Source organism: Hippocampus comes, unplaced genomic scaffold (genome assembly GCF_001891065.2).
Source record: "Hippocampus comes isolate QL1 unplaced genomic scaffold, H_comes_QL1_v1.1 scaffold9, whole genome shotgun sequence".
NCBI classification, from domain to species: Eukaryota; Metazoa; Chordata; class Actinopteri; order Syngnathiformes; family Syngnathidae; genus Hippocampus; species Hippocampus comes.
Window position 1 is genome coordinate 3,159,276 of NW_017805275.1, and position 13,453 is coordinate 3,172,728.

Below are 13,453 nucleotides of genomic sequence, written 5' to 3' on the forward strand. Positions count from 1 at the left end.
GCTGCTGTGAATTGGGAATTTCTCCATTGCGAGACTAATAAAGGTTTTCTTATCTTATCTTTTCTTATCTTATCTTACATTGAGGATCCATGCTCAAAGCGGAAGGTGATAATTTGAAAGCCACAATCACTTCCATCCATTTTGGCAGCTAGCTGGGTTGTACAAAATGTTATATTGAGACAGTACAAACTATCAGTGTGTCTATTAGGAATGGGCATTATAATCATTTGCTCTTGATTGATCTTAAGTACTGTGTGTATAATTGATTGTTGGTGAATCTGTACTGAAACATTTGAGGCAAAATGGAATGCACTTTGTAGTGGCATCCAACTGAGGCGCTGCTGAGGGAATCAGTGTTACATTAAGTTGAGCTTCATATATAGAAATATCTACTATGACGAGTCCTCCAGGTCGCATTAATCTGCTCAGTATGACAATGGCACAGAAACAGGGGCTCCAGAACATTCAGAGAGGTTCTCTCACCTCATTAAAAACAGTAACAAAATTACAATGAATCAATTGATAGTTAATATTCCAATAATTGAACAAGGACGTTTGGTCAAAAGCCCATCCATTCTAAAGTTACACATCCTTTAATTTGCAACAGCATTTAAAAGCTTGGGGAATCATATAAAACATTTGAGTAAATGGGTGGAGCAATGCCACATCACATACCCCCTTCCTCCCTTTTCTGACTCTGTAAAGTTTACATTCACTTCAACAAATGCAATATAAAGCAGCATATATACACTATGTTACACTGAGTACATATTGCACAATGTATTGCAATTTGCCATGAATTATAAGACACATACTGCAGCCATGTGTGATTAAGGATTACCATTGAGTTGCATATTATTGTGAGCATTATTAATCAATGTGGTCATCAATAAAGTAGGAATGTTTTAAAAGTATGTGTTTTGAACAGTAAACAGTGATTATAACATTGAAAAAGTAAAATCCATCATTGCTAATGAGCTCGGGAAGCTAAGGAATGCTTGTTGTAAGACTGTAAAGTATAACACTTATTCAAACTGAAGTTAAAGAAAAAAATCTTTGGTTAAATTTGCCCTTTCAGTATGACGGAAGCGTACAAGCTACCACAATTGTTTATGTAAAAAGCTTGTTCTTGTCATTCATTCGAAAGCCATAAGTCACATCAAATATTAATTGCGTTGTGAATGAAGAATTTTGATGATTCAAGATCTCTGTTTACAATGCCAATGAAACCCCCAAGTGTTGAAACCTCACAGGTCAGTGGAGATGGTGCTTTTCTTCACCCTCAGACTGCCGCTCCAACCACGGGGACAGGTGTTGTAAGAGTGCATGCCAGGTGACCGCAGACCCGAGTCCTCGGACTCTATGGATGCATCCGAGTCGGTCAGAGAGCGTGTGTTGTAGAGCCTCGCAGGAGAGCAGATCCGCTGTGTTGGGGTTGGAGGAGGGCTGGCGAAGGTAGGCGACTGACCCCCCAGTGGTCGTGATTGGACTGTTTTACTGTCATAACCATGGAGGGCATAGCCCACAGGTGAGATAGCTAAACTGTGACCGCTCAATGCACCTGGCGAGGGGCTGTTTTTACGTTTGGCTGCATTGATTATGTTCTTTGCCAGCATTCGATGGTTGGCCTTTGAGTCTAAATTATTACTGATTGGGGACATGCAGCGACTGTCCTTGGGTAGGGAAACAGGAGAAGAGGTAGAGGATACGGACAGGCGGTGCGCAGAAGGGAAAGACAAACTTGTATGAGAAAGTGCAGGAGACTGGGAACGTGAGCGCCAAGGGGGCAAGACAGGAGGCGTGGTTGTTGATGTTTTGGAAAGTGTGGAAGTTGAAATAGCGGACGGATGGATAGTCTGGATTACCATTGGTGATTGACACCTTGGACTCCAAGGAGGAGAACGGTGAGGTGCAGTTGTAGATGTTTGAAAAGGTCTGGAAGAAGAAAGTGAGGAGAGGGTGGAATTCTCGGCACTCACGCTCAGCATAGGAGACTGGCATCTTGATCCCCAAGGTGGAGAGAGTGGTGAGGTGTTTGCGGATGTTTTAGATAAAGTGTGTAAAGCATTTGGTGATTGCGCATGGACTACCGGGGACTGGCATCTTGAACCCCATGGTTGCGAGCGAGAGGAATTGGACGTTTGGAATCTGAAATCATGACCAGAGGAATTGGCGGATGACTGGATGTTCTGGGAGACCATTGGGGAGTGGCATCTTGAACCCCAAGGCGGTGAGCATGGAGATGTGGATGTCGAGGTCTGTGGTGGCTCGGTCACGGAAGGTGATGATACTGTCGAAAGCCGAATCCCTTGATTGCTCATTGGAGATTGGCATCTTGCAACCCTTGAAAACGGAATAGGTGATGTGACTGATCGGCTGGAGACGGTCGCGGAGGGACTCTTAGCTTGAAGACCGGACATCCACGTTGTACTGGCGAGACAGTCGGGGCTGCTGTACTTCCTTGTAGGGCCCAGCCGAGTCTCATTGGGTGGTTCGGTTGGGGAGGGTTCCTTTGGTTTCTGTTGGACCACAACAAATATAGCTTTTTAGTGTGTAATCCTTCATAGAATGCAATAGCTAGCCAACTTGGCAGTCACACATACACAACCTGATTCATTGTTTTGTTCATTACCAGCTCAGGAAAGAGATACATGGGAAATAGCACATGCGTTTTTAAATAGAGGGATTCTCTACAGGCTAAATCATATTTATTATAATCACAGTGGCATTAAGGTCATAGCCATGAATTTTAATCCTCAGCATGTGTTCGTGCACTATGCCTGGCCGATAGCCCATGTCGACCTAGTTTTATGTGTTGTTCTCAGGTTACTCTGAATACGAATGGCCTTTGCAGGCAGGGATTTGAGGATACTTGGCTGAACAACATGTAATCACCTCCATTGAACACGTTGATAAATACGCTCTCACCATCTCAATGTAATAATAATTTGAAGACGACTTCAGCTGCTGATGAAAAGGGAAGGAGTATTTGGGAAAAAAAAAACAAAAGTTTTATTTCTTTAAATGTCTGAGCCCTTCATGACCAGTACGACCATACGTGATTTGGATTCCCAATGTGTAAATAACAGATACTGAAGTGACGGGCAAAACATAATTTAACACCTCATGTTATGAAATATGCTTGTGGTGACAATTATATGTAAGATTATCAGGGTCTTATTATTTTATTTAGTATGATCAAGTGTTTGCAGTGAGCAGTTAGCAAGAATACCAGGAAACTTGCCCACACATTAAAAGTGAAAGTAAAATATGAAAATAGAAAAAGGAGGAGAAGGTCACAGATGAGTAAAGAGTATGAAGCTTTAATCAAAGGAAGAAAAGATTTAGCTCAAATACAATTGGAACAGAACGTGAATGAAGTTTTATGAAGCGAAACAGGCATGCATACTCTGCGGAAAGAATTGCCAATGACTGATTATTTCCTTTGAACAAACAATTCTGGAATTGCTGCTTGAAGTCATGAAAATAATGTAGATGCAGGTCCTGGAAGCAAAATCGTGTGGTGTCTGCAGATGGCAAACATCAAAGAATCCAAGTATGCAGCAAAATTTTGAGTAAAAAAAAAAAAATGGTGTTGAGCAGAGCAAATTACCCTTAAGATATAAAGACATAAAAGGAATTCTATGGCTGCATTTTCACTTCAGTGAGAAGCATTAAATTGCAAATTGCAGCTCATAAAGCAGATGCCACACCTGTCAAAGTGCTTTGTAACAGCATCACCCGGCTCCTCAAATACACAGTGGGGAAGAGGCAAAGCAAAGTTATTATATTCCGATACCCAAGAAGGAGGCATTTTGGTGCCAAAGTGTCTTGCAGCATTGGGCACAATGATTAAGTTAGCACACATTTTTACTCAGGTTGATGCCTTTGGTGTTGTCTGACGAAATCAGCGACTTCAATTCAAATTGACATTTTAATTTTCTCTTGTAAAGAACAACAGATGTATTGTGTGGCTTTATGGATATCATGTAAATCATTCACATCAATAATTTCTATTCAAGAGGGAGCTTTTGGAAAGCAGAGGAGGATGAAGACACACAGGAAGATGCAGGAAAAAGAAAAATAGTTCAGTTATTATGCCAAATAAAGTTTGGCAATCACCAGGTTACCACATAAAAGTTCTTAAAAGATAAAAGGCCTCCACACCTGTGCTTCAAGCCCGGCTTTCTTGGCAGAAAATCTTGGCTTTGGTGCTTGGATCCCCAGCCGAGGAGATGACACACGGGTTGGAGAAAAAGCAGTTGATGGCTTCCCACAGGCTGAATTTGATGGATAGTCTACTCTTGTGATGGAGTTGACGGGAAACTGAGGAGATTGAGACTGGGTGGAAAAGAGAGAAGCAGGGTTGTTCGGTAAGGAAGCCTGTCTAGATAAAGATGGAGGGAGGAACTCGTTTTTGGACTGCGGTGCTCCTTTCGGTAGGGTACTCAACGGATCCTTGACTGGCTTAAGGATGAAGAGGGATGAGTTAAGTTGGTAGGGTTTGTGTCTTGAGAGGTCCATCTCGATCTTGGAGCAACCATTCTCAAGAGCAGGGGTCTCTTGAACTTGTGTTGCTGGTGCCGTTTGTCTTGGTTTCGGCTTGGCAGTTTGTTGGGCTTTCATGTTGAGTGCAAGTTGAGCGCACATGTCAGAGTTTTTAGCAATAGCTTTTACCCTACCCGGCATATTTGATGGGTAAACCCACGATGGCGGCAAAGACATTGTTGGAGAAGGAGGTCTAATATGTTGACCTGCATTCTGGTTCTCAACGATGAATTTCTCCATTCTGGACTTGCGCTTGGCAAAAAGATCTGCACCTTTTCCCGATGCATCACTGAGGGTCTGTTCTGGTTTATGTTCGACCCTTGTATAGGTTCTGGAGCTCTTCAGACAGGAGGTCCACTCTGGGGCTTTGGCTTCTTCAGCCGTTTCTTCCTCTTTGGCAAGGAAGTTGGATGCTTCCGCACCCAGTGCTAGTAACTCCTCCTCAGATGCGGACTGAGGCACAGATCTTTGCCTGTGGTTCTTCTTTTCATCCACCCCTTGCACTAGAGAAAGCAACTCAGGGTTCGGAGCGACAACCTTCTTCTCTTTGAACGTGAACATCGACTTTTTAGTGGGTCGTTTGGCAGCACTATCCTCAAGTAATCCTGTTTTTATTGGTGGCGCAGACTTCCTTTCTGGAAAAGGTTGACGAACGAAAGCGGAAGGTTTTGGAGCTGTTGGGGGCCCATAATGGGGAAGTGGTGAAGCAGCATTCTGAGATACAGTAAAGGCAGGCGTTGGTGGAGGGTTAGTGGGAGTCGTCACAGGTGGACTGAAGTAATCCGTCTTTGGAGGCTTGTTTGTGAAGGCAGGTAGGGGAGGTGTGGGATATGCTGGAGGGGGCGGAGGGGGCGGAGGTGAAACTGCGACTGGCTGGGGAGCAGTGAATGCAAAACGAGTCGGGAGGTTGTCCATGACAGGACTACCTTCCTCTTGAGACTGCACCGTCAGCGGTGAGAAAAACGGCCTGGCAGTTCGATTGGTGATGGTTGTGGTCTGCTTCGATACAAACACACCTGTAATCGGCGGTCCATGGCAGCCATTAGAAAGCTTTTCAAGAGGAGGTGATGAGATGTGGCCTCCATTTATCGCCGCCTCTTTCTCCAGAAGATTCATTGCAATTGGATTCGTATTTTCTCTTTCAGGTGGAAGCTCATCCTTGACTTTGCCTTCAAGTTCTTTGTAGACTGCATCCTTTTGCTCCTCCTCCTGCTCATCTATTTCTTTCACAGGGAGGAAATGTCTTTCTTGGATAGTACTGAGCTCAGCTACATCTTCTTTAACATAACAGTCGCCTTGTTCCTCCATGCTATCGCCTGTTGCCTGTGTACTCCCAATAGGCACGAATAGTGGGTTGGTAGTGCAATTCTTATAGTTCAAGTCTTTGTCCTTCTCCTCACGACTTCTCTCTGCCCATGTTAGTTTGCCACATGACGGGTTGGGTTTCACATTCCCGGTTACGTACTCCTTCGAGCGCACTCCACTGCTTTCCAGTGTGAAGGCGCTGACTCTCTGCTTGCGCCGGTTGAAGAGTTGCACGCCTCTGGAGCTGGAGCTGGAAGGGACAGTGAGCTGCGCAGCAATGATGTGACTTCTCTGTCGGGCCTCCTTTAGCTCCTTCTCAGATAAGCTGACGCTCCTGGTTAGATCTAGCAGGGGAAAGAAAGAGTAAAGGGGCACTTTGGTTAGTAATAGAAATATACAGGTCATCTTCATTCGATATTTTTGATTCGTGGTAAAGGTGGCCCAACTTGCTCTGTTTGGAGGAAAGGGTTGTGTTCCTTATCTCAAATCGAAACAAAGACAACTCCCTAACCACCTAATCATCGGTAGACAGCTTGGGAAAACTATAAGAAAGAACGGCATTATCGTTTGATTTAAAAACAAACCACAAGTTTCACTTTATTGACCAGAATTTAAAGGCCAGTGGTGTCCATTTGCTTTGTGACGCTTAAAAATTATAGTATTCAACATGCCTCTGCTTAAAATTATGGTTTGTTTTCTGAGCTTAAGAGTTCCATTCCAAGCAGCAAAGTTATTTCCTCTGCAATCTGGTCAAGTCCCTCCCTGAGCATTCTTCCACTATGGAGAAAACCCCCTGCTTAAACTTCCAGCATGCCTGCGTTCCTACTGCAACACTCACACACTCATTTTCACCATAAGCAGCTTCAAAAACCTCTGTTAAGCTCTGTAGTATGGGCACTATACATTAAAGTAATTTCATTTTAAAATAAAAGCATAAAAATAGCTTCCAAGTATATGAGAATATCAGTTGCAATTTTTTAAGGACACCCCACCCCACTCCCCACACCAAATGGTATAATGTGTGGAATAATGTGCATTCAAAGGATAATGACTGTTTCTGGGCACAGGTTTGACATTATTCATGTAATTCTGACTGGTGGAAGTCATGTCATGCCCCTGCAGGAGGTTCCCATGACAACTGGAGCAACCATGACTCATTCTTTGTTCCGTACATTGATTTATTCAGACAGCCACATTATTTAAAGTAATTATGTGTGGTTGATGATAATTACAGATTGGTAGTACACATGTCACTTATGGCTTTCATGCTCACCGACTAAAAGTAAATGTACTATATACATCTGTAATTGATTCTCCAGTTGAGCGCTCTTGGGTGATGAGGAATATAAAGTCTCACATCCTTTTTTGTTTGAATTTGAAATTGTATGGTTATTTATAGGCTTTACTGAAGTTTGAACTCAAGTCCCAGGACCTCTTTTTAAGGCAGTCTGTTGGTCCAGTTCCCCAAAATGACTTTTATTAGCTACTGACTTTGAATATTTTCGGCCTGTGGAATATATCAGAGCAGTGAAGCTTGAAATGAAATGTCCTCACTATAAACATTTGCCTCTAGTGGCGGCCAGATTAGTTATCAGGTAACATGCAGGTGCAAATCCAGGCACATGATATTCACATCATGAGCTTCTCAAAATAAATGCTAAATGCTACCCTCCCTAGCAACTAAAAGTGGTTTGTGTTTGCTCGTTATTTAAATCAAACTAACTTTAAATTAATCTCCCATGAAGACAATGATTAAAAAGTCTACCACAAGGAAACAGAATAAGTAAGTTAATGGACATAAATTAGAATAAAAAGTTTCACATTTAACTCTCACCGAACATAAGCTTTCCATTAATCCAAAACTTTTTTATGTCGTCAAAGTAATGTACTGCATACTGTTGGGTTGCATTTCTTCCCAACAGAAAAACCTGATAAATAAATAAAAAGTTTGGGCAGTTTCTCCGAGCGCAGAGGGTTTTCTCTCTTACCTTTCCCCTGTCACATTCAGGGCTCGGCCGTTTTTGTACGTCCCAAAGAGCTTTCCGCTGAACTGCATCTGCTGGCCTCACACACCCCTTTCCCTTTCTGTAGTGTGGCACAAGCTCCAATTTCCTTTTCTTCAGTCCAGCAGCACACAGAGAGGGAGGGTGCCTGCAGCTGGAGCCTGCGCCGCCTGTCTGCCTGTCTGCCTGTCTGCCTGTCTGCCTGTCTGCCTGCCTGCAGCTCTGTTTAACTACTTCTAACACAGCTTCATTTCTTTAACAAAAAAACAACTCAGCAGGGCTTATGGCTTCTGTAGAAAAGCTATGGATGTCAGCTCTGACTTTTGTTGTGACAGTTGAAGCAGAGCGACCAATCTGTTTTGAGCGGCTTATCTCCGTCTGATGTCGAGTGACGGCAGAAAAAGCGTCTGACCCTCGTTGGAAAGGGAGATGCTCCAGTTTATGTGCAAATAGATTAGTGCACTGAGACCACAGAGCCCCAGTGGCTGACCCCTGCTACCCTCCCTGTCCGTCCGTGTGTTTATCATGCACTCTCCCTGAGTGCCTGGCCTCTTTGAACCCTCTGGGCATAAACTCCAACCTGCAATGGATGGGATAGGAATTTCCTGTCCTGTAGTGAAGACAAAACTTGAAGCTCCGAGAGCCACGATATCAAATCGCCCACACCCACTTTCTCTCACCACATCCAAATTCACCACCTCCTCCCTCTGCTATCAGTCCCGTCCCCGTCAGCCTCCCCTCCGTGGAATAGAAAACTCCCACACAGCAGGGGGATTTTGAAGTCAGAGGGCTAACCCTGCATTTTGTGTATCAAAGGTCAGATTACCCTGTCGGATGTTATCTTTCATCAGGCCTGGCTGTAGGCTGAGTGGGATGACAGCAATGGCCCCAGTAGCTCTTGTGTGAAGCGGTATGGAAAGACAAGGATTAACAGAGGTCCTGAGATCTCCTGGACTGAATGTGACCTAAACTCCAGGTGAATCCCATTGCGGCGGGGTCCAGGGGGATAAGAGATGGACCCAGGGGTTAAAGCCAACCTTATAGTGTTTCTGTGTCAAAGGTCTGTGCAGAGGTGTAGCCAACGTTAAAGGGCCTTGCATTCGGTGAGCTGTATGAGGAAACCCAATGTAAATTAACGGCTACAATATTAGGTACACACAAGGTAACATGGATAGAGAACATTAATTTCTCTGATAGTTGGCAATGGAAGTGTTCTGACCATCCCAGGGGTAAAAAAAATGGTACAGTCCCATCCGCTTTATCATTCTTCCAAAATTGTTGATAACTCTGGAATTTGATCCCATTTGATAGTACGAATACGCCTAATCTAGTCTCTTCTGACTGAATGGCTATTGACACTAATTATGATTCAGCGTTTTCATTCCTAATTATTTTGACAACGTAATGTTTTTTTAATAGGGGCTCAAGCGGCTTAGACCGACATGGCTGTCAGTTACCATGCTGTATATTTTATTGATTACATTTCCGTTGCTGACGGGCTTGCATGGATTTTGACTGGACGGAAACAGATGTTTCTTGGAGAATTTTGCCATCTCCAGTTACACAGAAGGCGGACCCTTTTTTGTTTCTGACGTTTTGCCTTCTATCCCTTTCTTCCAAGCTTTTTTTTTTCCCCAACCAAACGCGCCACATTTAAAGAAACAGAGCCCCGATTGGGAAAAGACACTTCTACTCAAGTGAGGAGAGAAAGTACCAGGTGAACAAACACTCACTTGTTTTGCTTCGCATCTGTTCCACATTGTGTCCAGTCGTTTCATGTGTTGTGTTAGACTCCTCCACGGTGGTGGCTTGTGCTGCCTGGATAGGTTTAGTCAATCCTTCTGGACTACAGCTCACTCCTCTACGCAAAGACGTGTGTCCTTTCTCCATCTCCATTCTTACTCCAAGTTCAAATCACTCCTCTGCAGTCCTCTATGCAAGTCTTTTCATCCAAGTTGGATCAAAGCTCCCTGTTGAAGTTTTAGTCCTCACTGGTATACAGGGAGAAAAGCGAAAAACAAAACAAAATAAAAATGTGTCAAAGAATGTAGCACGGTTCTCCAGTTGACTAACGGTTGTGGTTGTGCATTCAGCACAAATCCTTCCACATGTTTTCTTGCAGTCGACTGAAAAATCTCAAAAAGAACTGTACTCTAGCTTTTGTCTTCAAGTCTAATTCTCTATCTAACTGGATCTCCCTGTAGGGCCTAGGCAACATTCCCCAAATGAGTTCCACTGGACGTCTGCCACAAAAAAAAAAAAATGCACCATTTTGGCATGGAGAGCCGAGAAACAGCCCAGTCTTCTCTAAATCTCCTTTTTTCTTTTCCCAGACGTTGCTCTTCCTCCGTCGCTATTTCAGTCACCAAAGCCTTCTCTCTGTCTTCATCCAAATCTCCAGCCCCCAGATTATTTTTCTTTCAGCGAAAAGATCTGCTCTTTATCTTGGCCATCATAACTACAGTATGAGATGAAAAGGGAGCTGCGCATATGGCAGTTTCCTGCTGTTGGGCGCATGTGAGGAATAACATTTCACTCTGCAAAGGTCATTCCAAAGATGGCTTTGCATTGAAGCTGTTCAATTATGTCTTTGTTCCTGTGTTACTTTTTTATATTACAGCCCAACAAAGTGTTTAGAACACACTGCTCTTTTTCCAGTACTAAAAAACAATTAAGGAAGAAGCCATCACCCCAATTTGAGTTACACTCTGCCCGGCAAATCTTTGGGTCTGTCTTCACCTTGTTTCTTCATATTTTTCCCCTCGTCAATGTTTTGTTTTGTTGAGCCTGTTTTGGCTCAGACTCAAAGTCTTGTTGAAAAGAATCTGGTGCTTAAGTGCAAAAAGGCAACTTTGTCTCATCCCTCCATGAAACCATGTCCTCTCCAAGGTAACCTGCAAAACAGAAAGAGATGTTTTATAAATCTAGCTGTTGAGTCGGAGAAGTATTAACTGATATCTGATGGAATTTTCAAGCAAAAATAATTGTCTTTAATTTGTCATGCTCTTTCAAAATTAATTACCTCAAGTTTATTTGTATAGCCCTTAATCATAAGAGTCCCCAAGAGCTTCGCAAACCCTCCGTCGACAAATACAAGTGTTGGCGTGATCATGAATAATCCTGGTCTTAAATTTATATACTCACCCTGACCAAATTGTGAGGTAATGTACCCTTAATCTGACTCTCCTTGAAGATTCTCAACACGGTCTTTGTTTTTGTTCATATGGTAACTCAATGTCACTTCATCATTGTTATGACTAAATGCCTTTCCAGTGATGCGTTTGTGATTTTGCATTTGCCCCGCAACCTTTGATGATAGCGATGAATTAATAAGGAAAGTCACTCAGCAATGTGTTAGCAGAGTCCTAACCTTGAAGACAGTCAAAACAAAACGGTGCCCGGCAACGAAAAAGCTCCACAATTTCGCATAGTGGCGTGATGGGGGCGAGTAAGACCAGATGAAGGCTGGTACTGTTTAGACTCTCTGACAACAACCCTTTGAGTTTCACAGATGTGTCATGGATCTGGATATCATTGGAAGACTGACATTATTTTCTTCATTCCCCAGCATTCTCAGGTCAATCTCGAGTCCATAATGGCCCTGGTATGGCATTGCTTCAAAGCTTTCTTGAGAAATCCACACCCGACTAATTGTACTGTATGTGCTTTTCATGCTTGACATCTGATGTCATCTTCCCTCCTTTCCCCCAATCTAGCCACCAATTACTTTGAACTTCAAAAGCCGCTCCACTGTGCCCACCTGTGCTGTTCACCCGCAACTCCATCGCTTCCCTGTGCCACTCATTCACCTCCGTGATTTAAAGTCGGGATATCATTTACAGTCTGGGCCCCTGGAGGCCACTTTAGTGTGTAATCACAGTGTTCCTGTTCATTGTCAGTGAATGATGCATCCACAGGTAGACATCCAGATAAACTGTTCTCAGTCTTCTAATGTGTACATATACCGGATGCATTAGTGGGCCGGTAATAGAAAGAATGTATGCAGAGTGATTCGCTGATATGCATGCTTTCAATATTGTGCTGGATGCATAAGAATTTAGATATGTGATCAGTGTAGTCTGAACTATTCTAAGCCTTGAAGGTGTATCATTTAACAAGTTCATGAGGAGGCATCTTTACACAATTGACACTCTCAGGTTCTGCCATGTGTCTGCTCGCTTTTATTTATACTGTATAAAAAATGGCTAAAATGCCGAAGGATTTTTTTTTTCACCTGACCCAGACAATTAAGCAATGCAATGCCTTCGTGAGAAGCTGAGCGATGATGTTTGGTTATACTCCAAAACTGTCATTCCTAGTTCATAAATCCTGGTCGGGAGAGGAGCGGGGAGAAGGGCATGATGGTTAACATGCCTCAGCTTGTGCTGCGTGATGACTGACATCGAAAACATGGCAGAGTTCCAACAAATCTCATGTATCTTGCCGAAACTATTATTTTATTTTCAGGAACTAATGGCTGGGGGGCAAGTTGGGGTTGTAATCCACCCAATGGTTTGCCACACATTGCACTCCCCTGTTCACAGGTGTGAAAGTTCAAGTGACAAAAATTAACATTTGAGGGAGGTGTGTGTGCTCCATTGCCAAGAGGGAGCCACCACGACCTGAAAACTTTTAAACATGAGAGGAGTCAAGCACTTTTTGAAAATAAGTATTATCAGTACTACAGGGATAATTGGAAACACATTTCAGAGATCTATAACATGAGTAGAGATACTCTAAGACTCTTATCATGTGATTTCTCCCAGCCAGTCAGCAGAGAAAGGTCATGACAATACTCGTATATTCCAATCAGTGCCATATAAATGTCTTGCAGTTCCCTATTGCAATTCATTGGGCACACCGTGCATAAAAGTCAGTACATAGTCCACATTTCCCCTAATGTAACATACCTTATCATCACGGATGATGATAACCGCAGAGCCACAGCGACGAGACAAAGAACCCTGCAAGTCCGCAATGAGGGCAATAACAGCAAACCCCAAGTGTTTGCCATCTCCTCCAAACTTTCCCTCCTTTGTTTCAATTAGCCGCCTGTCTGCTCTCTCTAAACAAAGACAGCAACTTACCCCCTGAAGATAAATAGAATGGCCTGCAGGTGACGGGCTCTGCAGCAGCAGTACTCATTGCTGTGTGGCGCGTGCTGGTCCACTCACTGAAGCTCACCTGTACTCTGCTGGGTCTGTCTGTGTGCGGCAGTAGTAGAGTGGACTGCCCCTTTTTCAGTTCCTAAATGACTCTGCACACACACACACCTCCCTCCCCTCTCCCTTCCTCATCTCACTCATGAAACAGACGATGGATGGGGCGGGGTGGAGGGTCAGCTGGAACACAGAGGGCTCTTTGTCTGGAATCTTTTTCATATGGTTTCCTTCAGGCTTGCATACTGAACACATTATGTTCTGATATATTTTCATATTCAACACGAGGATGCTGAGCAGTTTGTCGGGCCCACTCTTTTCTCCCGTCCCTCCTTCCCTGTTTTTAATTCTTGACCTACTTTCCCGCCAAGTGCGCCGGGCAGAGTGCTCCAAATAGAACTAAAATGGCAGGATAAATGTGAACAAAGTGTCTGGGGG

At 43.6% G+C, this 13,453-nt stretch overlaps 1 protein-coding gene across 2 annotated transcripts; it reads right to left on the minus strand.

Annotated features, from left to right (window-relative positions):
* Positions 1–358: 358 nt before the first annotated feature.
* On the minus strand, positions 359–13,087 carry synpo (synaptopodin). 2 transcript variants are annotated; one of them, XM_019870029.1, is made up of 4 exons: positions 12,944–13,087; positions 9,590–10,750; positions 4,168–6,197; positions 359–2,519 (listed from the first exon to the last, which is right to left on the minus strand). In XM_019870029.1, the coding sequence occupies exons 2-4, from the start codon at positions 9,750–9,752 to the stop codon at positions 1,248–1,250; spliced, it is 3,465 nt and encodes a 1,154-aa protein (XP_019725588.1). In that variant the 5' UTR covers positions 9,753–10,750; positions 12,944–13,087; the 3' UTR covers positions 359–1,247. The 2 variants fall into 2 exon arrangements, with proteins under 2 accessions (XP_019725588.1, XP_019725589.1); XM_019870030.1 differs by lacking the exon at positions 12,944–13,087 and adding an exon at positions 12,767–12,783.
* Between the last annotated feature and the right edge of the window lie 366 nt (positions 13,088–13,453).